The sequence below is a fragment of the Lagopus muta genome, chromosome 2 (assembly GCF_023343835.1).
Source record: "Lagopus muta isolate bLagMut1 chromosome 2, bLagMut1 primary, whole genome shotgun sequence".
NCBI lineage: Eukaryota > Metazoa > Chordata > Aves > Galliformes > Phasianidae > Lagopus > Lagopus muta.
This window is the reverse complement of record NC_064434.1, coordinates 25,822,788-25,849,694: the sequence shown is the minus strand read 5'-3', so window position 1 is coordinate 25,849,694 and position 26,907 is coordinate 25,822,788. Positions and strand designations below refer to the sequence as shown.

The window sequence follows — 26,907 nt, the reverse complement described above, 5'->3', positions numbered from 1 at the left end:
TTTTTTGCTTCTAATATTGCCATCTTCATTGTTTACTAATTATAAAAATAATTAATTCCTGGAGAGTAGTATTGAAAATTGGATTTCTGCCTAACCCTGATACTTAGTCAAATATGTTAACCTGACCCTTTTCCATTTTTCCCATATAGCAATATAACCATATCATTCTCAATTGGAGATAATATTGTCTTAATGGATTTGTTGTTGTTGTTGTTATGAAGTTGTGTCATTAGCCAGACTGTCTAATTCCTTATGATTCAAGACACATGACATTTACAAAAAAATAAATAAATAGGATAAATAGGAATTGCTAGTACAGGGAAGGGTGGCAAAAGAGGATATCATTTAAGACCCAGAAGGAACAGATTCAATCTCAAAAATGATCACAAATCATATTTAATCCTACTCAGAAATATATATTGATGATCATTCTGATTCTGTTCCAATTTAGGATTTTCTATGATTGAATGATTCTCTGACTCTATGATTCTAGTTTACTACACCTAAGTATGAAATCAGATTGCAAATACTGAAAAGCAATGTTATACATTATTTTTTTCTTTTCTACAGGAAGTACATACCTTTTAAAATATGTTCAGTACAGTTTCTGAAATGTGATATGATTGTGAAATATTCCTGTTAATTACACTGAAACAGATACTGCAAAAAAAATACATTTAGTGCCACTATGAACAAAGACTATGTGTCAATTTAAAGAAAGGCGTCCTTCTACTCTTCAGTAATTTTGTAAATTTGAAATAAGAATTGTGCAATCAAAGGATTTTAGCAATCTGTTCTGCTGTCAGATCATGGCATCAAGATATCTTGCCTAAACAAGGATCTCGTCTGCTGTCTTACGTTTCTCCCAGTGCATTCTATTTTGTCTTTAGCTCCAGAAAGTCGTTCCTTTCCCATGGAACCTAAATAACTACAAGATTTACACTGTAGTATTGGAACCCATACAGCACAGTAAGCCAACTTTAGGTAACTTAATCGTTCCCTGAGTGCCTTTAGTGTCAACTGAGTCAGTCTTCAAGTTCTTATGATGTTTTTTATTTAACCTCTGCAGATTATATTGCTTAGGCTTAGATGGCTCATAAATAGGTATTAGGTGTATTCATCTAAAACTGAAGAAAGAATGGCAAGTGCTTCATTCGTACATGTTGAATTCTACTCTCTTCCAGATGCTAATTGAATACTTTTTCCTTTGTGTGCTTCCACAATTTAAGACTGAGTGAATGGTCTTTAAAGACTCAAATGGAGTTTACACTCATGATTTATGCAGCCAGGAATGGGAAGAGGCAAATATAATTGAGCTACCAACAGATTTAAGACAACTGAAAGTGTTTGAAAAAGTGATAAGTACAATTGGCCTGATTCTTGCCAAAATAGAAGCAGCAACACAAGCAAAAATATTGTAATCTTTGAAAAATTGTTTTTGTAAATAAAACATGAAAAATTGAATTTCACACTTGAAAATCGTGCTTGCTTAGAAAATAGCCCTCCAAATTTATTTTAGAGTTAAAGGAATGCTTTACTACAAGTTAAAAAAACAAAAAAAAAAACCAAAAAAAAAAACCTAATAAATTTTCTATTAATTTTTCAACTAAAAATACACCTCTTCAATCATATTGATGGCACTGAATATGTAAGGACTAAAGTGAAAAAATATTTCTTTTTTTAATGTACTTGTCAAATCCCTTGTTGTTGCTATAAAATTTCCCTGCCAGATTCAACTACTGGTCAACTCTGGCTTTCCTAATCCTATCCTAGCAAGATTGGATGGCAATTCCATATTTTTGCAGGCCGCCTGATCTATCTGATCTACCTTTTGCCTCTTGCACTCTGCTTTTTTGTCTGACTTGTTCAGCCACGCAGGTCAGGTGCCCAGGCTCTCTCTCTCCCTCTTTTAAGCAGGGCCGGGACAAAGTATGATGAAAAAAAACTTCTATGGAGGCAAAGAAAATAAATCTCTACTTCCCATCAGCAGGTGATATCCAGCTACTTTTAAGGCTTCCTAAATGAATGCACTCTCTCCTCCTCATTTATCTTCATTTTTACTGCTGAGCTTGGTATTCTGTATGGTGTAGAGAATCTCCTTTGGTCTGTTTGGGTGAGCAGACATATTTTTCTTTTCCCAGCCTTTTGCCCATCACCAGCTTCTCTGGTGGATACAAACTTTGAGGAATGTGTTTAAAATTTTGATAGCTAAAAGGGAAATCAAAATCAAAAGCTACTTCATATATGTAATTTTGGCTTGACAGACTAAGCATTTGTTATGGAAACTAAAGGTACAATGAAACAAGTAGAACTCAAGTGACTCATTGTGGAATTAAAATTAAAATTGAAATAATGAACTGTAATCAACTAAGCGTGACTATATCCTCATTAATCCAAATTAATGTAATGTTCCATTCTGAACGTGCATTGATATACAATTATGTAAATGTCAAGAAAAAAATACATACGTTTTCCACAGAGTATATTTAAAAAAAACCAACTAATTAAAACATTAATATAGCTCATGCCTCAGCTGTGCAATATAACAAAGTAATAACTAACTAAGCATAATGTATGATGATCACTTACACTTAAATACTTTTTCATGATTAAGGTGTTAATCCTTTTTTTCTTTACATTTTATCTTCTGAACAACGTTATGTCTAAGTACAATCCAGAAAACACAGACATGCCTCAAATTAAATATTCTTTCATGTTTGCAAAAAAATGATTTTATATTGAAGTATAAACTGTAAGTGATTGGGCCACCAAGTCTGCTGCAGAATGAATTTAATTAGAATACAAGTTTTTTTACCTAGAGAATTGTTTTGTGCAATGTTTTCTTGCTTCACTTGGAAGGATTCTCGGTTTAACAAATATTCTCACTGCACTCGTTGACAGATTTACTAATTTGTAAGTCTGTTCTTCCTGTTGATTTTTTTTTTTTTCTTCTTGAGGTTAACTACATAATTCTGAGATACCTTCCAAATACTATGGTGGCTTTTTGCTGTTGTTGCCAATGGTTGATTGTAAGCTGAAAAAGCTCATCGTCAAAATAAAAAGACAGGGAGGTCATTTACCTCTTATAATCACAGGTGACACAGACTCAATTTAGGCAAAACTGATATTATTGCCAATTAAGATTTTTGGATGGTCAGAAGTAAAGAAATTAACCTATCATGTTTCTCTCACCCCAGTTCTTCATTGGGTCAATATAATTCCCCAATTACTCTTATTTTCCCCTCTCCAAGCAACGCAGAGTAATTGTAGGTGCAGTAATTTCTTAACAGCTCCTCTCTACTGTTCCCTACTCCTCACAGTTTTCTTTGGTTCCTGTATGTGTGGGACTCCTCCATGGGCTGCAGTCTGAATTTCTGGTTTGCCACGGTTCTCTCTGAAGGTTGCAGGGGAACCTCACTGCTGTACTGTGGGCTCCTACATGGGCTACTGAGAAATCTCTGCTCTGCTGCCTGGACTACTCTTTTCCCTCCTTTTTTTCTGAACTTGCTCTTCATAGAACTGTTTCCTACGCTACTTTTTCCCTCATTCCTCACTCTGCCTGTGCAGTCTTTTTCCCTTTCTTAAATGCACTTTTGCAGAGGCATCGCTAGCAACTATGTCCATTAGTAGGTCCATTGCTGAGTAGGCTACAACCAGCTGCATCCAGCACAAAGCAGTCTCAGCCTCTTCCCCACTCCACCTGCAGCTCCCCTATACAACACCTTGATACACAAATCCAAAACAAAAAAACAGGGATTTAAAGGTTAAAACATGATGTGTATAAAACAAGTACACAAATTCAAAATTTTGATTCAAACAGCCAATTATTAGACATGTGATTTAAAAAAATGCCAAAAGTGATGTAAGTACCATGAAAACACTTATTGCTGTGAAAGTTTAGTCATCCTTTCTTCAGAGCACAGTAGTTATTTCTTAAATTCAAATAGCTAGCTTTTTAATGTCAGACAGTACCCCCCATAGACTTTTTTCACTATAACATAGTACAAATTGACATTTGGAAGTAACTAAGAAGACCTTTAAGTTTTATGTTAAATTAGGTCAAAACCTTGGCTTAAATTTTACTTCATCTTCTTCTATCTATAATTTTGGGTTTGAAGCCCAGTTGTTTGTGTTTTTTTTTTTTATCCTGAGCCTTAAAACCTGCCGTTTATTTTGTCTGCCTGGCAAAGAAAACTCTGTTCTGTTTTTTATGCAGACTTAACAAAAAAAGAAAAGTTTGGTTTATCTTTCTGACCTTCACAGCTGTTTCTACACCTTTCTGCTGCCAACTAACAGGCAGCGATTACATCTGAGTCTTCAGAGCTCTGTCTTTGCTACTTGCTATTGATATACAAAGGAAGAAGAGCAACTACACGGCTAAAAGAATGACTCATCTACTTAAGAGTCAGAGGGAAGGAATCTCATGGAGTGCTCCCTGAGACATCAAAGGGAGATACAGCTTGAGTATCTAAAGAATCCAAAAGTGATTGATGTGCTGAGAACAAATCTAACATGTATGCTGACAGAAGTGGCTAGAGGTAGTGGTATATGTCTTTTAGTTTAATAATTAGAGCATTCACATCGATGTTGGTCCAGTGAAAACTCCCACCTTGAAGAGGAAAACTCACCTTATCAATTTTCCTGAGAAGTGCTGTAATGTCCATGCTGTAAGTTTCTTTGATTTCTAAGGAAAAGAGGATGCACATTCTGCTGTACTTGCTGAGTTTCAACATCATTCAGAAGATTTTCTGGCATAAAAGAAACATACAAGAGTACTGCATATCAAGAAAGTCAAGATCTGGAAATAAACTTTGCTTTTAACTTTCAAAGTGCTTAAACTCTACTAACTAAAGCCTTAAGCCATTCCTTGACCAATTAAACTTTAGTCTGGTAGCAGTTTTGTTCCAGTTACCATTCATCCCTGATCAAGGAGAAGAGCTGCAAGAAAACATGGCAAGGGAATATCCGACTGAGCCATGATGCAGAAAAGAAGCACATACGACAGAAGGAGCAAGGTGGGCTCCCTGAGGTGGCTAGAGAATGATTGTCTGAATGCTCAGAGTTGATCTCAGGTAGAGCTGAGTGTAGAGAAGACTGGGGAAGGAATCCTTCTGGATGTACACCATCAGCAAAAGTAAGGCAAAGGAAAAAGAATATATTATTCAGAGTGGTGAGTGGAACTGGAGACAAAAGACATGGAAAACTGAGTTACTCACTGTCTTTTTTTTTTTTTTTTTTTTTTTTTTACTATTTAATTAGTTCATTCTCAGGCCTCCCTCAGGTTTCTGAGACTAGTGGTGCCAAGTCTAAGGTAATGCATTTGATAATCAGCCTCCAGATAGAAAATAATCTCTCCTAGTCCAATCATTCAGACTGTTATAGCCATCCAATTGTCCACCCTTCCAGACTGTAACAACTTAACTTGGGTACAAGAACACCGATTCAGTGTTAAAGCTGTGCAAAAATTAAGATTTGTACCTTCACCTCTCTCTCTTCTTCCAAAAACCTAGTCATTTCATCATAGAAGGCAAACAAGATGATCAGGCATGGTTTTCTCTATGCTAACTGTTCCAGTCACTATTTTCAGGTCTCCAGAAATATCTTCACTTTATCATCTTTCCAGGGACTGATGTGAGGCTGATTGGCCTGTAGTTCCCCAGATAATCTTTCTGGTTTATGGGTGGGAGGTGAATACAATGTTTGTCTTCTGCAAGTGATTGGGGACCACCCTTTCAGAATGAGAACTTTCAAGTTTGCATACACTTTCAGCCTTGATTAAAAGCAGCTTTCCAAGGATAAAGCCAGTTTTCTCAGCATCCCAAGATGCAATGCTTTGGGTATTGAACTACAGGAATGAAATAGAAGAATTTGTAGATGTGGCCCAGTGATCTGAATGCCAGAACAGAAACAAAGCACCCATGGTTACATTATCATGCCTAATTTTTAGCCACCTAAAGTCACTTTTTGGATGTAACCCTTTGACAGTTCTACTTCAGATCTTGTAACTACAACATCAGCAATAGGGGAAGATAGACCAGTGCATAGAATAAATTCTTAGAAGAAAGATTTTTGTGGTCTGTCAAGACTAGTATGCCATACAGCAGGGACTTCCAACTAGACAGCTAGATAAATGTGTTTGCAGCTTCAAAGCAGTGATGTTATTGAACAGCTAAGAATCCTGTTCGTAAGAAAGGTCTCTGTAGTACATGCGAATTCTCCAATCATTAAGTAGGTAAATTCAATAACTATCTATTTCTTTCTTACGAACAGGATTCTTAGCTGTTCAATAACATCACTGCTTTGAAGCTGCAAACACACTTACAGATTAAGCTCAAAATATGTGATTCTACAACCTATTTGTAGTGACTGTTCAGCAACAGTGACTCTCACTGTGTTTACAAATTGAAACTGGTGATTAGGAACCTGGATGACAGTACACTCTCCTTATTTAGTGAAATATAATTGTTTTTGGCTTACAGATCTATACCTTTAGGGAAAAAAATCCTTGTCTATTGCCAAGGAACATCTAAAAGTGAAGTGTTTGTTCTTTATGTTCATTACTGTGAAATTTGACTGTGTATTACAGTATTTCTAAGGTGATTTCACCTATGTGCTGTGTAGTTAGTTACTATTCATCTTCAAACAGATACAGCTTCTCTTACTGGATTAATACAAGTCAGTAAAAGAGGAACAGAACAAACTATGCCTCTTATTGTTGAGTGCTGAAGAGAAGTGATGCTGAATTTTGAATAGCATCTTTGTAGAAGGCACCATGTTATAATCATAAAGATATCACTGTATTCATTCAGTTACGCGTATGTGACAACCTACACCTATTTTTTGCTGTACTCACCACACAAAGCAATTAATGACTAGGAGAAAATCTCAGTTTTGGTTCACTCAGACTTTTATCCAAGCTTTCTGCATCTTCACAGAGGTCACTAACTCCATAATATCGCTCCATATTGACCAGAACAAAGTCTCAGCTCTGATTCTTGCGCATAACGTAGGATTATGCTGATTCATTCTCTCCTACACTTCTCTGTGTCTTTAGCTTGTCTATTAAATATTAATTACTTCTACTGACAGACTGAGGGATCTGGGCTTGTTCAGCCTGGAGAAGTGATGACTGTGAGGTGACCTCATTGCAGCCTTCCAGTACCGAAAATGAGCCTACAAATAGGAGGGGAGTCAACTCTTTACAAGGGTAGATAATAGTAGGACAAGGGGCAATGTTTTTATGTTGAGGGAGAGAAGATTGAGGTTGGATATCAGGAGGAAGTTCTTTTCCAAGAGAGAAGTGAGGTGCTGGAACAGGCTGCCCAGAGAGATTGTGGATACTGGACGTGTTCAAGGCCAGATTGGATGGGGCCTTGGGCATCCTAGACTAGTATTAGATATGGAGGTTGATGGCTCTGCCTGTGGCAGTGGGTTTGGAACTTGATGATCCATGGAGTCCCTTCCAATCCAAGCTATTCTATTGTTCTATGATTCTATACTGAGAAAAAAATAAAAAATAAAAAATAAAAAATTCAAAACAAAATTACCAGTACATATCCAATCCAGTATATGCCATATATGCAGGCTATGTGAAACATTCTTGCTCCAAAGCTAGCAATTTTGGAAAGATTTGGAAAAAGTTAATATTTAGTGAAAATGAAGGAAGGTGATTGCTTAAACTCATGTAATGAGCACCAGTGAACATACTGCACGTCACAAACCAAGATTTTGCAGCTATATTGAACGTAAAAAGATTTTAACTGCATCAGCATGGTGTGTCAGCCCCAGCCTCTTGAAATGTGGCAGTAAAGCCAGATATAATGCCATACTAACAAGATTAAAGTGCTTTTGACCTTCCAGAGCTACTTCTTTGAACATATTTCTTAGGAACTCTTAACATTCTACTGCATTACACTGCTTAGGCATGCACTGGTAGTTCTTTCCCTTTTTACAGGTTTCTGAAGTCCTTAGGTACTTGTCTCCCATGTGGATTTTGTGGAAAGGTTGGTTTCCTCAGAGTTATGGATTTTGCTGAGGCTGCCAAGTAGAATACTTTAAATTTAGTAGCTGATATGCTTCTAGTTTAATACAGAAATAACTTAGTACACGGCAGCTTTTGCAAGTAAATGCCTATGTGTGAACCGTAATTCTCAAGCGCAAGGTTATTTGGATTAGCTAAACCATAATGATGAAACCTTTCTCTGTGACCTGAACTCATCTTCCATAACTTACTTCTTTGTTGGAGCTCAAATTTTACTTGTCTATATCTAAGGTGTTTTTAATACCAGCAAGCTGTGAGTGTAGCCTATGTCAAATCTAGCACGGAAAAATCCTCTGGTATGTGTCCAGGCTTTCTGATAAGGCAGTTAATTCCTAGGCAGAATATATGTCTAGTATTTATATGTTGGTAATACTTAGGAGGTACTGTTAAAATGGAAGTTTGAAACCAATTTTACTATGTTCCTACTCTGATTTAGCTAATAGAAGGTAAGATGTTGGTCTGATAAAGTTGAAGATTAGAAGTATCACTTTCCATAAATACATAGATGAGAATGATTGGTAAAAATTTTGAACCTTTCTTCTGCTAGTAATTTCTGTCTACTAGAATATTGGCATAATTCTTGTGATTTTTATGTTGTTGCCACAAAGGGACTATCAAAGAAATCATAGCACTACTAAGAATATTTTTAAAAATCTGTTCCTCCAGAAAACTATCACAAGAGCAAAATCACTATTAAACATTCCATCCTAATTATGGAAGTGCTGCTTTGAAATTCTATGGCTAGACTTGTGTTTTTGATCATGATACTATATGTACTATATGCACCTTTCTTATGACACACACATACTATTTAAAGCAACAGAATAATTTAATAAAACAGAGACAATTTCCAGCTAAAGAAATTGAAGTTACTAAAATTCTAATTTATCTTATCATAGTCAATTAGATCTGTGTTTCATGCTAAAGCAGATGAGTTCTTCCCTCAAGATTTTTTTGACCTTAAATTTTTGGGATAGGACCATCTAGTAAAAATGTCCAAGAGATTGTCTGTTACAGTAACTTGTTAGAACTCACTGGGACCAGACCTATGGAGAAGGATTTGTGGGGTTGGTGAATGAAAAGCTAGACATGAGCCAGCACTGTGTGCTTGCAGCCCAGAAGGCCTCAAAAAAGGGGTAGCCAGCAGGGTGAAGGAGGTGGTTGTCCCCCTCTGCTCTGCCCTTGTGAGGCCCCATCTGGAGTACTGTGTCCAGGCCTGGGGTCCCCAGGAAAAATACAGAGCTGTTGGAGAGGGTCCAGAGAAGGGCCACGAAAATGATGAAAGGGATGGAGAACCTCTCCTACGAATAAAGGCTCAAAAAGCTGGGCTTGGTTAGTTTAGGGAAGAAAAGGCACTGGTGAGACCTCATTGCATCCTTCTAGTACTTGAAGGGAGCTTATATGCAGGAGAGGGGCTGACTTTTTACATAGTCTAGTAATGACAGGACAAGGGGAAATATCTTTAGAGTAAAAGAGGGGAGATTTATACTATATGTTAGGAAGAAATTTGTTAATCAGAGTGTGGTGAGGAGCTAGCATAGAAGGCTGGTGAGGCTGCCCATTGAAGCTGTGGATGCCCCATCCCAGGACACTTTTAAACCCTGGGCAGCCTGATCTACTGGGTGGTAACACTTCCCATGACAGGGGAGGGTGGAACTGGACAGTCTTTATGCTCCCTTCCAATTCAAGCTATTCTATGAATCTATGATTAGGAGAGAATTCAAATTATCTAAGGGCTTCAAGACCTAAAAGTGTGCCTAAATTATACCCATGTTATACCTGAAACAAATCTGGAAAAACACTGATACAGCTGTTAGAGACTTGATGTGTAGTAATACTGTTGTTACTGCTAGCTGGGGAAGGCACTGTGCTTTTCAGCAAGTCTATCTTTGGAATGGTCTTTGAATATATTCAAGCATACTACTTTGCATGTCCTGAAGGAGTTTCTATTCTGTAAGAGTTACAAAGACCCAGGGGATTGAAATCTCAATTTCCACACAAATTGCTCTGCTACAGATACAATGAAAAAGGAACTTTTAAGCAGCTTTAGTATTAACAACACAGAGGAACATTATGCATTATAATGCCAGTCTATTCTTCTGTGATTTTGCAGTATTTCTTTGAGCTTTCTGTAAGTTGTAAATGTATTTAATGTCTAAATCTTCTACATTAAGTTTTTGTTGTATTTCTAAATGATAATAAGTGAAATAAGAATGTTTTAATAGTGATTTATAATATTGTTTCTTTCTTTTGCTAGGTATTGAGAAAATGTCATGACCAGGAACCATTTAGATAAAAACAAGTCATTACTGGATGTTTCAATCAGTCGTAGTGTTAAATGGCAAAACAAATGACTGCTGGGGGAGTGTTTCACTTAGCAGAACACAGCATACTCTATGTTAGAACAGTTACCCTAATGTTGTGCTTCTTTGTATTTCTGAAGAGCATAGCAGTGATAGCATCACGGATTTTTTAGGTTCTCTAAAGCTGTCTTTGCCAGCAAACTGTCTTAACCTCAAAAGGATTCAGAAAAGTAGATGACTGCATAAAAACTATTTTATTCATTGAAATAAAATCGGCTAGCGTTCCCTGCTAAAAATCTACTGGTTTTCTTAGCCATTCAATTGTTTGTTTCTAGTTTCTAATGAAAAAGTGTGTGGGGCAGCTCTTCAGGTCTTTCCAATTATGTGACTTTGATCTGTTTTATTTCCCCACAGTCTCTCTAAAACACTGTTGTAAATTGCAAAATTCTCATTTGGCATAAATAGAAAAGGTATTGTGCTACAGTATTTAAATGAATCAAACATGCTTGCTTAAGCACACTGCTCAAAGCATAACTGTATTCTAATACATTTTTCTCATCAGTAATTATTTCTTGTTCCTGTTTTCAAGTTTCTGTACCATCTTGCCTGCATGGAGTCTCAGTACGTTTTTAACATCAATCTAAAAGGAATAAAAGCAGCCTAACTTCTTTACTGACTTTCTTTTGCAACTTTTTGGAGGAAGTAGGATTTGACCAGATAGTATTCTTAAATATCATAATAATGTTGAAAATGAAGGAATTAAGTTCATGCTTGTTTACAGCTAATTTTCCATGTAACCAAATTCTTGTTGCACTGTCATCTGCTTCTTTGACCCATTGCATACCTTTGATCCTTTGCATTTTGCCATTTGAACTCAGATTGGCCACTGCAGTAAAAAAGAATAAAAAATCCTTTTATAAATATATCAACGGTAAAAGAAGAACGAAGGAGAATTTTCATCCTATACTTGATGCAACAGGAAATGTGGCCACTGAAGATAAGGAGAAGGCTGTGGTCCTCAATGCCTTCCTTACATCTGCCTTTAATAGCCAGACCAGTTATCCTCCAGGCATTTTACGCCCTGATCTGGAAGTCTGGGATGCTGTTCCCAGAATATGCCCCCAGCGATTCAGGTGGAGACAGTCAGAGAGCTCCTCCTTAATCTGGACTGTCACAAGTCCATGGGACCAGATGGGCTCCACCCTCTGGTGCTGATGGAGCTGGCAGGGGTGATTGCCCCAAGCCGCTCTCAGCCATTTTCTCGCTCCAATTTATAGGAGGGAGAGGAGGTTCTTTTATTATCTATATACCCGGCATGAGAAGAAACAACGGTTCATATGTTAGTCCAACCAGTTTATTGTAAATCCTAATCAGGGAGACAGGGAAGGGAAGGAGGGCGATAGAAAAGATAGGAAAGAAGCAAGAATCGCGTAAAGCAAGGATAGTCACCACCAGGATCCAGCAGCGGTCCCTTTGCACGATGTTTTGAAGGTCCGAGGCAAAAGCAGCTGGGGGGAGAGCAGCAGCAGCATGGCCAGCCTTGAGCAGCAAGCAGGCAGCAGGAGGCAGTCGCGGAGCCAATACAGCAGGAAGCAGCAGGATTCAGGTAGCAGGCCCAGGAGAGTCCATCAGCACGCAGGAATTCCGTAGTGAGGAATCTGATGGCAGACACCTTTGTTCTTCTTTGGCATCATGGTAGAGCGCAGAGCAAGTCCAGAAGGGAGAGGTAGGTAGCGAGGGAAAGTTATGGAGGAAATCATCTTGGGTGAGATCACACTACATGTGCATGGCATCCAGGGGATCAGACCCAGCCAGCACAGGTTCATGAAAGGCAGGTCGTGCTTGACCAACCTCCTCTCCTTCTATGACTGGGTGACCAGCTTGGTAGATGAGGGAAAGGCTGTTGATGTAGTCTACCTAGACTTCAGCAAAGCCTTTGACATGGTCCTTCACAGGCATCTTCTGGGGAAACTGGCTGCCTGTTTATATACCCTTCTTTGGGTAAGAAACTGGCTAGAGGGCCATGCCCAGCAAGTAGTGGTGAATGGAGTGAAGTCCAGCTGGTGACCCATTACAAGTGGTGTCCCCCAGAGGTCAGTACTGGGGCCCCTCTTCTTTGATACCTTTATTGATGACCTAAATGAGGGGATTGAGTGCACCCTCAGTAAGTTTACAGATGACACCAAGTTGGGAGGTGGTGTTGATCTGCCTGAGGGTAGAGAGGGCCTTCAGAGGGATCTGGATAAGCTGGATTGCTGGGCTGAGGTGAATAGGATGAGGTTCAACAAGGCCAAATGTCAGGTCCTGCACTTTGGCCACAACAACCCCATGCAGTGTTGTAGACCTGGGGACGAATGGCTGGGTGATTGTGAAGAGGAAAGGGACCTGGGGGTGTTGGTTGATGCTCGGCTTTAGTTTGTGGTAGCAATGATAATGAGAAGATGGTTGGACTAGATGATCTTGCAGGTCATTTCCAACTTTGTGATTCTATGATTCTAATCAGGCTTAGGGTCAAGCAACGAAGGAAATTTCAGTCTTGAGTAAGAATAATTCATATTGGAATGGGTCTTGTGAGGTCTCTAGCCCAAACTCTTGCTGACAGCAATGGTAGCCAAGAGATCAGACCAAGCAGCTCAATGTGGAGTTAGGTCCAAAAAACCACCAAGGACAGCATTGTCTCATTTCTAATAGCGCATTTAAAGTGTAATGGAAATATTACATTACATAGGAGTGGTAATTGTGATTCCTTGTGTCCCAAGAAGAGAATGACACATTGAGTTTTTAGCCATATTTGTACTGGCTTTTATTTTTATTCAAGTGAAAGATAAAGCATAAGTACTTCAGTTTTAAGTAGATATTTGTACTGACTTCTATTTTCATTTGAGTAGAAAATAAAGCATAAGTACTTCAGCTTTAAATAGGAATATTAAAGACTACATAAAATGTGCTTAACAGAGAAGAAAATCAAAGGCTGTAATAATAATCATAAAATTAGTATATTGTGGAGGCATTCTGGTTCTGGTGTGATATGAAAATAAATGTGAATACTATTTTTTCACCAAGCTATGCTCATATTCTTTTAGAGTGAACTTCTTTTTTTGATACCTTTAGTAAAATAGTAAAGCTTTCCAATTTTATATTAGTTTAATTTTAATTTTGTGCTGTATTTTGTATTGGTCATTTATACAGCACATATGCTGTATAGATCATGGGCATTTCTCTGTATGCTTATGTATGTCTGTCTATGTGAGTAGATAAATATACACGCACGCAATAAATATGATGAAGTGAAAATATATACATACAATACAAAATTATAGACTGTTATTTCTGGTAGCAGATGCCTTCCTTCTTAGAAATTTCAGACCTTTAGGTATAATTTTTTAGTTATCTTTCAGCTTTAAAAGTTTATCCTAAATTTTTATAAGGGAATTGTTCATACTAAAACCCATGTTCTTAGAATCAAAGTTAAAATGTTGTAAATATTGAATTGATATTTGCATCTTGCCCAGCTGCAGTGTGACCTACTCTAGCAATATTGACAACTATGACATTTTGCTTATGATGTTTCCAGTGTAATATGATGTTTCCAGTTCAAAGAAGAATAGATTTTGCTGATACAGATTTATCTTTTTTTCCAACCCTTTCTGTAAATTTCTTATCTATGAGCTGAATCATAATTCTAAACTATGATAACTTTAGGCCTGGTTTTATCATTTTTAGCCCAACAAATATGATTTCTGCCCTTGTGAAGGGGATGCCTCAGCTTTGTGCTGAGCCAGTGGTGCAGGGACTTAGCTTGACCTTTGCCTGAGCCATGTTTCACAGGTTTAACCCGTGCATGAAAGCCCAGTTGGTGGTGCTTCCCTGTAGTAGCTCCAGGTCCAGGTATGCCGCCTCTTTGGAGGGGGTGACACCTCTGCCACTGGTCCCTGCCTGATGAACAACAGCCCTTGGTGTACTTTGGATTGGGGACCATGGCACCAGCGGAAGGGAGCAGGTCCTAATAAGAATTTGGGAAGATTTTTGGTATAACCATTTTAACCAAACTAATACTGAAGCTTTTTGATACTCATAAAACATCAATAGAAGCATCACTAAATTCTCAACTCTCTCTAAATGCTGTGTTTCTTTTCACATCTTACAAGTTTATGAATGTTTAAATTTGTACTTTTTTTAGGAGAAGGTGTTCAGTTCATAAAGATCTGATGTTCTCTATGAATAGGCAGTACAAAGCACCAAGTAATTCCCTGATGCAGATTGCTTATCCTGAATGTCTAATCTAGAGTTCAGATGTCTAGATATCAGCTATTACACACTACTGGATATGTTTCCATATTTAATCCATATGTTTTTTCCGTTTGTGTTAAATTATAAGGACAGCTATAGTTTTGAAAAGTTATGCCTATTTACTTAACACCTAAAGGTGACATTTAATGAAAAAGAATGTCTTAAAAGTTCTAGAACAAGCAGATTAATCCCTCTTTGTATTAATTATAGTGTTTCCTGTTGTATAATCTTAACTTTAAAAGTTCTTTATACTTTCCCAGCCACAGTGGATATCAAGCTTGTCTAAACAAAGAAAAATAATCTAAGACAGCAACCAAGCAAACTTTCTGCAGTCAACAGCAATTTAACTTGGCTTAATACAAGAAAGGTGAAATAATTCCCTGAAATAAATCTATTACTAACACAAAATACAACAGAATGAGAAAATCTAAATCTCTGGTATTAGTCACTAAGCTATACTAAATCTTCCTTAAGATGACATCAACAAAATCAGGCTCAGCAACCTTATCAGTTTTTCCTTGCAATATAGCTAGAAAACATTTGTTACAGTTTATTCACTCACAACAGGCAGGATGAAGCAATAGTTAAATGATGTTTAAGAACCACTGTATTTTATAGAAAACTTGTGAATTCAGATAAAGAGTGTTGAATAAGAAAGGAAAAAAAAAAAAGAAAAAAAAAAAAGGAAAAAGCAGACCACAAACAAAGGGAAAAAAACAAGTTATTCAAAACACAGTTGTTTACCATCATAGAGTTCCAGAATTTCCTGAGTTGGAAGGGGCCTACAAGAGTCATCAAGTTCAACTTATAACCGCACAGGACCCAAATGTCAAACCGTATGTCTGAGAGCATTGTTCAAACACTCCTTAAACTCCAGCAGCTTGTGGCAATGACCACTGCCCCGGGCAACCTGCTGTAGTGCCCAACCAGTCTCTTGGTGAAGAACCTTCTAAGTACCATAGAAGTAGCTACATCTTTTCCAATATTGTGTGTAGATTAGTATAATCTGTTAATTTACTATTGCATTAAATTTTCAGTTTTGTCCTCAGCAACTAGTTGTTCTTTACCATGTTTTTTTTTTTTTCTCTTCCAAGTAATGTGTTTATGAGTTTATTCACACAAAATTTTGTGTTTCTTCCTTTTCCTTTCTCTTCTGTACTAAAATGTAGCCACTTACTATAAGTAATTAACCCAAAGTTTTAATTTCTTGAAACAGCACTCAAATATTTTTGTAATCTCAGTAAAAAACTCCTGGAGATGTTTAGCATTTTACATTAGCAACTTCCTCAACTTCTAGCCCTAAAAATTGAATACTTCTATATTTATTTATATATATTTTAATGTAAATATTCTTATGTCTTATTATAAACCAGAATATATACTATAGCTTCAAAAATGAAAATATTTTTACTCTCAGAAATGTGGCATAAAATCACAACATCTGAGCACAAAAAGTAATTAAAACAATTAAAAGAATGGCTTACATTGGAGGGGACCTTCAAGATCATTTAATTCCATGCCTCCTGCCATGGGCAGGATTGTCAACCAATGGATCAGGCTGCCCATGATCCCATCCAACTTGGCCTTCAGTGCCTCCAGAGATGGGAAATGCAGAGCCTCTCTGAGCAAACTGTTACAGAGAATGGATGAATGCATTCATCATAAATCACAGTCAAAATGAAAAAATAAAAATATAAAATAATAATAATTAAAAAACCCCACATGTGCATCAGTGGTGTTTGTTGTATGGTTCATTATTATGTTCCCAGTGTCTGCTTTCATCCCTGTTCTTTTGAGAAGTAAAAGCTATTGAAGAACTATGTTTTTGCAACTAGGAGAGTCTTCTAGGATTTACCACCATTTCAGTCTTCTTACTTTACTGTACTTAAATACTCAGATGATAAAATGAAAGGCTTGATTATTCACTTGGGTAGAATACAGTGTGTAAAATCTCAGTTGGATATTAGAGGAATGTGCAAAAATAACTGTTTTTTTTTTTTGTTGTTGTTGTTGTTTGTCTGTTTTTGACAGAGGAGAGGGTTGAGACTAAATACCCAAAGATCAGAAGAGGAAAGGATTTTAGGTTGCATGAAAAGTTGGTGGGGAAAAAAAGGCAGAGAAGGGTAATTTCTTATTTGGGTTTCCAGTTGAAAAAGTGAGTCTTTACTCTGTATAAGTATGTAGATAAGGAATACCACGAGTGATTTGTAAGAAACATGAAAGTGTGAGGCATCTCCAATTAATGAAGAGCATCGAAGATTTAAAAAAAAAAAAAAAAAAAAAAAAAAAAAAGCACTTGAAAAGGACTACTAAATTTGTGTGTTAAGATATGAAACAGAGTGCTCCTTGATGAAGGAGTAGGAGGAAAATAGCTGTCTCTTAGTTTTGTTAGTGTTAATCATACTGTTTCATCATACTGTTTTCTGCAATCTATGGTATTTCCTTGCCTTCTGCAGCACTGACTCTTTGACAAGTCCCTAGGTTAACACTGATGTGATCAGTCATTTAAATGTGGCATGTGTGGAGTAACTGTCCCTTTTTCTTGCATAACTGGAGATGTTGTTTATAATTCTGTTAAACAGAGCTCCATGAACTCCACTTCAGCCCATTTTGCCTGAACACATGTGGCACAGTCATAGCTATGAAACAGAACACGTGGACAATGTTTTAAGTGCTAATTCTGTGGCATTATAGTCTGTTTCTCACACCAACTTTGTAGAATACTTATACTGCAGCAAGCAGATTTCTATTAAAATTTTCAACAGGAGTTAAAAAAAACACGTATTTCAAATTAAATGTCAGTCACACTGGAAGAGGATGACAGACTGTAGAGCTTACAGTCAAGAATGATTACCAACTCTTTTGTGTCTATAAAGTGGCAAATTACAAATTTAGTACATTTTGCACTTGGAAATAATTTACATGATAATCTTTATTCATAATGGAAGGAATTCATCCAATGAAGCTAAGGGATTAATTCCAGGAGCATATTTGGCCCAATTTATTCAGACAGTATTAGAATCATAGAACCATAGAATTGTTTGAGTTGGAGAGGTGTTCCATCTGTTGGAACATTTTTGTGACTGCTCTCTGAACATGCTTCAACAGGTCTATGTCTCTCCTGTACCGAGAGTTTCACATCTGGATGCAGTATTCCAGATGAGGTCTCACCAGAGTAGAGCAGAAGGGCACGATGACCTCCCTTGATCCACTGGCTTCTGCTGGTGCAGCCCAGGATACATTTGGCTTTCTGGGCTGGACGCGTTGCTAGCTCATGTCCAACTTGCCATCCACCAGGACCTCCAAGTCCCCTTTTTGGCAAGGCTGTACTAAATCTTTTCTTTTTTACTAAATCTCCTAGCTTGTACTGATAGTGGGAGTTGCCACAACCCGTACTGCAAGACCTTGCACTTGGATTTGTTCTCCTAGATCCACTGCTTGATCCTGTCTCGGTCTCTCTGAATGACATCTCATCCATCAAGCCTGTTGACCTCACAACACAGCATGATGTCATCCACAAACTTGTTGAGGGTGCAGTTGATTCCACTATTAATGTCAATGATAAAGATTCTGAAGAACATCCATCCCAGCACTGATCTCTAAGGGACACCATTCATCATTAATCTCCATCTGGACACTGAGCCATTAACAATCACTCTCTGAGTATGGTTAGAATATGGGTGTTGTATTCAAAGAATAGATTTTTGCATGTGAATATAAATTATGTTTTATAAAAATTATCAAGTATATTTTTCATAAGTCCATTTTAACAAGAACATTTGGACTAGTTCCTACTACCTAGGAATCTATTTTCTTTGTTAGAACAAAGACTTCAAAATAGCTTACTTTATTTTTTATTGAATTGTTTTTCCAATGTTACAATTATTTGTTTTCGCTGTTAAGTATTTACTGTCATATTATCATCTGTATTCACAGCAAACCTCACGAACTCCTTTAAAAGTAGGAAAAACAAAATGGACTTGTGCTCCCTAAGATTTCTGAAATATTAATTCTAGCAGGAAATAAGAAGTCCATTTTGCCTGTTAATATTGTTGAAGTTTTCCTTCTAAATGCATAATATAGAGATAGCACTAGAAGGCGTTATTGTTCCTTCCATTGGGCTTAGTCTTTCTTAGTAGAATCTAATCTTAATTATATCTCATGATACCTATTCTTAAAAAAAAACTTAAGCATAAAATGACACTTGTCTATCTTCCTCTTCCCCCTTCCCCCCCCCCCCCCCCTTCCCCCACCCCATCCCCTTGAAGAGATTCAGTGGAGAGTGGTGTGCTCTTTTTTATCATTTTTGGATAGTAACCAGTTTTTCATCACTGGCATTCATCACTGATTTGTGCCTGATAATTTCTTTTTGCAAATTTTTCTCTTCTCTTCCTCTTTTCTCCCTCATTTCTCCTCTTCCCCTCCCCCTTTCCTCAAGACAAATGATTCAGGTCATCCTTTGAGTCTATTTCTCTCTTCCTCTATTATAAAGACAGTATAGACACCTTAAATAATCTACTTGATTTTTAAATAGTTAATAGTTGTGGGACTGTATTAGACTTTGATTTCCCTAGTACAGTTATTATCTGAATTCTGCCCTCTTTCCTTTACTGCCATATAGAAGTTTAGGAATGAGAGGATATAGTCTGACAACTTTAATTTCAACAAAATGATATGTATGTAGAAAAAAAACCCCACATTTATTTGCTTTAATAATATGACTCATTTGGCACTTTGATCAGAAGTTTTTGTTTTTTTCCTCATCAAGCAACTGTTGGTGCAGTGCAGTAGAATTAATCTGTCAAATACTTTCATGAGCAGTAGCAGATTTGATAGCAATTGTGTCCTTTTAATGACATTCTTTTTATTATGATTATTAAATATATTAGATTATATCAAGGCTGAATCTTAAAATGAATTACAGGAAAGGAAAATCTTTACATATAGTGTGCTATCTTTTGAAAGTTAATGTTTATAATCATTTATTAACACGTTGAATTACGCACTGTCTTCCTACATGTCTTCCTTATGGATTTTCACTACACTGCTATTACATTCATTGATAAATTCAAGCAAAAATTAAGTCAGTGACATTTTGGTAGCATAAATAAGGGTAGATCAGGAGCAGAATAACATAACAATCTATTTAATTTCAATATGTTAGTCAGTCATCTAAATAACTATAAGTTTTTCTTTTTGAACAGAGTATGCAATAATGGAAGCATATCTGAATGTGGAAGTAATATCAGTGATTACTTTTAACCCTCATTCAGAATCAATATATTGATATGTCAGCTTCTTCAAATGTTCTTCAATCTGAACAACAGAATTTGCAACAGAATCTGAGTTTATATGTGTGTTAAATATGTACATTAAATGTAAATGGCTGTTATTCATATTAATATGAAAGTTACTCTGTTAGTCTTTACTAGGTAAGAATCATTTACCGTGATCTTAAAGAAATTCTATTTGTTGCTGTGTTAATAGATTTATTCCAAGCTCCTTTTTATGATCTATGCTCATACATGGACTTGCAAAAGTTAAGGAATCTTTATGCTTCTTATTAGCTTAAAAAACAAGCTGCCAGTAGTTGGGTGCATAGCAATGAGAAAAGGCTATAGGAACTTCTCATGCACTGTTCACATTTATGTATAAAATAGCAAATATTATTTTGACTTGAAACTGAATTACTTGTATTAACCATTCTTTTTCTCTCTTCCATACTGCCCTTGACCCATACACATGAAAAATCAGAATAATGATCTTGCATTATCCCTAGGTACATGTTGATTGTCAGTCAGTATTTCATAAAGTACACTGAGATGTTGAGATGGAAGATGTGTGGCACTGATTTGCAGGAAAACTACAAACAGAAAAACACACCACCATTCTGGTGGGATATTCTTTGCTGATGAATATAATGAGCTATTTAAAAAACGTATGTAAATAAAAATAGTTTAGCTGGAATTTATAATGTGAAAGATAAACTTTTAGATGCTTTGAGTTTAGAATTCAAAACTCAGTCACAACTGCTCTGTTTTTGCACAGGTAATAGATGTGAAACAAATACAGATGAATGTTTATCTACTCCTTGCCTAAACAATGGAAGTTGCATTGATGACATCAATTCCTACAAGTGTCACTGCAGGAGAGGTTTCATTGGAACAAACTGTGAGACAAATGTTAATGAATGCTGGCCAGATCCTTGTCTTCATGGAAGGTGACCATTTTTACTTAGTTATTATTATGTCCAAGATAAAGTACTTTAGTAGCAATATTTATAAATGATATTGTAATTTGTAATTACAGTATTATGTCATGGGAAGGTTGACAAATATATTCTTTTGCTATTTTTTCCATAAAGTAAGAGTGCAATCACACTTAAAGATTACAGATGTTGCCAGCTTAAGCTAATGTAGCATACTGTAATATTGTCTCAGTTCCTCTTTAATTTGTGTTCCATTAGCACAAACTGTTTTTTAGGAAATGTGAATTGGACTTAAATATTCTTGAAAGCAAATCCTTATCCATTACATACCAGTAGATTGAAATAAGAAGGTGTCTTTGATATGACCCTTATAAAACACCTTAGCACCAATAAAACGCATATTTGAAACCCATTAGAAAACCTAATTAAAATCCCATTGATTTCATTATTTGCATCAGAGCAGTACTTTGAAATGTATGGAACAATACTGTAAGTGCAGAATCTATAATTACATAACTTCATCTGAATAATGCTATTTTGTATTTCAGATGTATAGATCTCATTGATGGATATCAGTGCTCTTGTGAAGCAGGATGGACCAGCTCAAGATGTGAGATAAATATTAATGTATGTCTTCAAATTTTATTTTATTATAAAGGAAAGGGTAATATGCTACTTAAAACTCACTTTTTTTAGGTAATTCCTGAATGTGTCCAGTTATTGAAAATGCATGACAGTCGTTCCAAGTCCATTCCAAAAAGCTCGTTATTTGTTATTCATATGAAATGGCATTAGAAAGAACATTAACAATACGCCTAAACATGTGAATTGCAAGTGATTAATCTGAAAAGTAACAACAAACTATGCCAATATTCCCTGAAAATAATTTATTCTTTCAGTTTGATGCAAAGACATAACTATCTTCTTTGTATTGCTATTTGCTGTAGCTTTGCATAGCAAAGCCCAAGACACAGTTTTCTGTACTAAAAGTAGGCATGACTCATGCCATGAAGATTCCCATGCTCAGCGAACAACTTTGTAGAAGGTGACTACATCTGGCAGAACAATGAACAGCTCTTAGAAAATTGGCTACACTTTCAGGAAAGTATTACATTGATTCAGACTTTTTTAGGTTTTGCGCCAAACTGGATTTAATCAGATCTTGGTATTTTAAACATATTTTGTCTCAGAGAAAATATGGCTTGAGATTTCCTTCCCCTATGGGTTATTTGGCTTTTAATATTGTGCTTCTAAATTGCCAAAAACGCATTCAAAAATGTCATCCAAGCTTCTTTTTAACTTATTTATGCATGTTAATTACAGTTAGAAGTACTAGATAACTAAAATGCCCTATATTACATAGAGGATGTCTATGGCTATGTCTCTAATTTTCCTGTTGAAAATACATAGCATTCACACGAAAGGAGTGAATCTGGCTGAAATCTTATCTTTGAACTTCCTTCATAGAAAATAAAAAAAATAATAAAAAAAAGAGACAAAGTAATTCTACTCAGCAGATTGTGCATCATGATATGATATTGCAGGTCTATATGATTATCAGCTCTTGCCAGTGCTAATACAGAATGCTCCTAGGTAATATTTTTTCTGGTAACATCCGTAATTTACACTTTCCTCCATTTTGAGAGAGTAAGAGATTAAATGACCTGTAGACAACTGCATAAAATCAAACTGAAAAGATAACCATATTTCATACTGATATGTTTGAAAATATTATAGATTAGAAATTCTCAGAAAGAAACAGTATACATATGCATGTGATAATCTGTCAGAGTGATGGCTTCATTTTTTTTTATATTCATTCTATTTGCATGCACAGTGCCTCCCAGATTAGACTATGCTGGAGATGTCATATTTTTAAAGGTTATAATATTTCATTCATCCTCCTCAGATATATATAATGACTTTACAAGTCTTATAGAGATCAACAAGGCTTTCTGACTCAATAGAGGTGTGCAAATCTTGATAGTCACGTTAGACTGGTGCTCTAAAATTGTTTTCCTCTAGACTGAAATCAGGCAGCATTTCTGTTAAAAAAAATCAGATGTGAATCCATGTAAATATACTTCAATATGTTCTTCACTTGATGTATTTCACAGAATCACAGAATTGTAGTAGCTGGAAGGAACCTCTGGAGATCATCTAGTCCAGTCCCCCTGCTGAAGCAGGTTCTCTGCAATTGGTTGCACAGGAAAGTGTCTAGGAGGGCTTTTAATATCTCCAGAGAAGCAGACTCTACAGTCTCTCTGGGCAACATGTTCCAGTGCTCTGCAACCCACAAAGTAAAAAAGTTTTCCCCCAAGTTCATATGGAACATCCTGTGACTATTATTATTATTATTATTATTTTACACTTTCCAGTTCTGGCTGCAATATGGTTTCTTCTTGCAGGTCTTGGTTATGAGTGTCATGGATGTTTATTGTAGCCCTGATTTTAGGTCAACAAGGACTAACCTGCTGCCTTTTCACTGTTGTCTGTCACTGGAATATAATTATTAAACAACTAATCTATCTATCTCTCAATGCCTCTAAAACTATGAAGCCTTTTAACTGCTTCATGAAGCTTAGTCACTTGTCATGAAAGGTCATATATATGTGTACATCTTGTGCAGGTACTTACCTCATTGCTAGCAGAAGGTTCAAGGCACTCAGTACAACCATCCACTTGAACAAGTCTCCTTTTTTACCATTTCTGGGCGAATGCATCAGACATCTCTGGGGATTTCCCTGAAGGGGCACTGGAATAGCCCTCATGCAAATGCCTATCACCATGTTAGCTGAGATCAAGAGTGCTTCCTCTGGTTGTGCACCTGCAAGCAAGGAAGAGTGCCATGCCTGCACAAACTGCTATGACTGAGTGCCACTCCCAAATGAGAAGAAATTGGTCTGCCTTGTGTACTTCCTGCATGCCCTGCCTGCACAGACTAACAAGCCACATCTTTACTACTGTGCCCTGCCCTGTTTGCCTATTCTGTTCACTGCACTCCATTGCAGTTCCTTGGTATATGCAAGTATTGGGTGTAGATAGCAAATACCCTTGGTATTGGGTGTAGATAGCAAAGTCTTGCTTCGAGGGAACTGCAGACCTGGTCTGCATGAGAAGAGACCGTGCTGGACACAGATGGTTCCAGCCAGATCCAGTGGATCCATTGCAAAGTACAGCTGAGCCTGTCAGCCAAGTTGGTGGCCCATCTGTAGAAATAAAAATTAAAAAGTGTAAAAATTGCTGTGCAACAGAGAGCTCAGTGAGGAAGACAGTTTGAGAAACTATGTTGTAAACACCAAGATCAGAGAAGATGTGCTCCAGATGCCAGAGCAGATATTCTGCTGCAGCCCATGGAGAAAACCGTGCTAAAGCATATACCCACACTGCAGCCCATAGGGGACCTCATGCTGCAGGAGATGAATATGCTCTGAAGGAAGCTGCAGCTCATGAAAAAACCATGCTGGAGCAGTCATGTGAAGAACTGTGGACCATGGAGAGGACCCACTCTGGAAAGAAAGAGAAGTTTCATGAAGAAAGAGAAGCAGAGACAACAGCTATCTGTACCCCATGCCTCTGTGCTCCTCTGGTTTGGAGGAGAGGGCAGGGCATTATGAAGTTGAACCTGGGAAGAAGAGATTGGAGGAAATACATTTTTAGGTTTTGATTCTCACAGTCCTACTCTCATTGGTAATAAGTTAAATAATTTTCCCCATGCTGAGTCAGTTTTACTCATGGCAGTAACTGGTAACTGATCTCCCTGTCTACATCTTGAATCATGAGCTTTTTCACCTTATTTTCTCTACTCATCCCATTCACAAGGGGGATTGAGACAGCATTGATTGGGCATCAAGCAGCCAGGCATAACCAGCAACTAAGTTAATTTAAACAACCTATATGTGTACATTTTTATATATATTTCCCTAGAGATACAGGGATATTTTCCTTTTTTTTTTTTTTCTCTTGGATTTTTTTATCTTCTGTATATGTTTGCAATATAGTTTGCTAGAAAATATATTCCAAGACTTCTTCTTACGCAGCAGGCTATGGAGCTTGTTGGTACTCCTGCTTCTGTCTTGTAGAAGACTGTGATCAGGTGATCTGGGAAAGGACAGATCATTCAGTGAGAACAGATGAATGGGAATGAGGACTGCATTCTAGAATTAGTTTCTTTTGGATGGCTTTGCTGATATTTTCTTTTTCTTTTTTCTTTTTTCTTTTTTTTTTTTCAAAATGTGAATATTGAGTTAAATCTATTGAGCTGTTCAGCTGCTTTTGGAAGGGGCAGTTTCACTTAGTGAGTCTAGACTCCACTGATTGTGGAGACTGGTTCTTAACCAACTTACCATAGATAAGCCAGAGAATAGAATCCCTTTCTCAGATTTCTCTGTATAACATATACATGTATGGCAAATATTGGTGAACATAGGAAAAGCCTCACATAGGTTGGATGTTCTAATTTGTGCTTATGTTGGATTTTTTCAACTATCGATTATTTTCTACCTGTTGCAAATTAGTGTGAAAACTAAAATGGTTGAGTAAGTAGTTTCTTCAAAGAAGTTAAACAAGTGTAAACTTCCAAAAACAGTGTAGCTTATGCTCAAGATGAAGGTAGAGAAATCCAAGAGCAGGAGAGAAGGATGATAACCATTTGTTGCACAAAACACAGTGTGATTACCCACCCACATAGAAGTTTTTGCATTTTAATAAACAAATTGAAATTTGACTTTAAAAAAAAAACTTTTGTAAAAACCTTTTTACATTGATCAACATCAGAACATTTTTTTGAACTTTGAAGTTATACTTAATTGTTTTAATGATTTTTATACTTTTTGAATAGATCTTTAATTTCTTCTGTGAATGAACAAAATAGAAGTAGTAAAGAGGGATACTAGTGAATGCAAATAGGACTAGAAAAAAAGAAGTTACGAGAACAGAGAAAAGCAAAAAAATAAATTGAACTGTGAATTGTGTTGTTGTTGTTGTTTTTTTTTATAAACAGGACAACTTCTGTTTGGCAGCAAAAAAATTTAATTAATATAGCAAAAGACTACTTCTATACTCAGAGGTTCTGGCAGTCTATAAAACTATCCCCAGCATTCCTGTGGGATGTATAATTCAATTAGTTTATGTAAAGCTCACTAATAAATCATCCTATATACATCCAGCTGTAAAACATACAGGGAAATAAGTTGTTTTCTCACAATTCTCTGTGGATTTCTGAATTTACATTCTGTCAAGGCAACTGCAGTAACTGCAGGAAATCTAAGTGCCCTTGGATATCCCTAAAAAAAAATCAAGCTGTCTAAAGTTAAAGTAACTATGAGAATAAATTCCCTTTTAAAACACTGGCTTTAGCTAGACTATTTCAGTCCAGCAGCAAAATAAAACTCCTTTGGGATATAGGCAAAAACTAAGTTTATGTGCTCAAGGGCAAAACCACATTTTTGCACTAACTAAACACTAATTTGCTGGTAGTTTTCATGGATTTAATTTGATTATTTCTGCAGTGGCTTTCTCAAAGGAAATTGCTATTATGTGAACAAATAAACATTCCTGTATGCTTTTATTTGCAATGATATGCATTAATTGATAACTGGAGAGTTATGGTTTATCAAGAAATATTTTATGAAGGTAAATAAGGTCCATATGCTTTGGTTAATATATTTATTCTGACCAGTATTATTCTACTAATTGGCCTTTTTTCACTATGATAGATCCTGCTGTAAAAACTGAGAAGAAAGTCTAAAAAATATGGCTGAAAACATGCTTTAAAATTTTAATATAGGAATGAATAGGAAGCACTTAAATCTGTTGCATTTCTTAGATAAAATATATTTGAATTTCTCCAAGATTAATCAGTAAGAACTAGTTTCAGAAATGAGTATGAACAGTAATAAAAGTATCTCTACAGAAATGAAAAATTGACTGAAATTTGAGGCTGTTGTGTAACAGACATTAGAAACATCTATCACTCTTTCTAATTTCCAGACAGTTTCTTGCACTTGCAATAAACATGAATGAATAAATAAAGTGCTTTAAAGACGTCATCAATGCACTGTTAT

The 26,907-nt window shown here is 36.4% G+C and overlaps 1 protein-coding gene across 1 annotated transcript in view; it reads left to right on the top strand.

Annotated features, from left to right (window-relative positions):
- The window catches only part of LOC125689991 (protein eyes shut homolog), a 702,258-nt gene that overhangs the window by 271,946 nt on the left and 403,405 nt on the right, over positions 1 to 26,907 (top strand). Inside the window, exons 23-24 of the mRNA XM_048937860.1 lie at positions 20,683 to 20,854; positions 21,391 to 21,469. Of these exons, the coding sequence (XP_048793817.1) occupies positions 20,683 to 20,854; positions 21,391 to 21,469 (251 nt within the window). The remainder of the gene's footprint in view (positions 1 to 20,682; positions 20,855 to 21,390; positions 21,470 to 26,907) is intronic.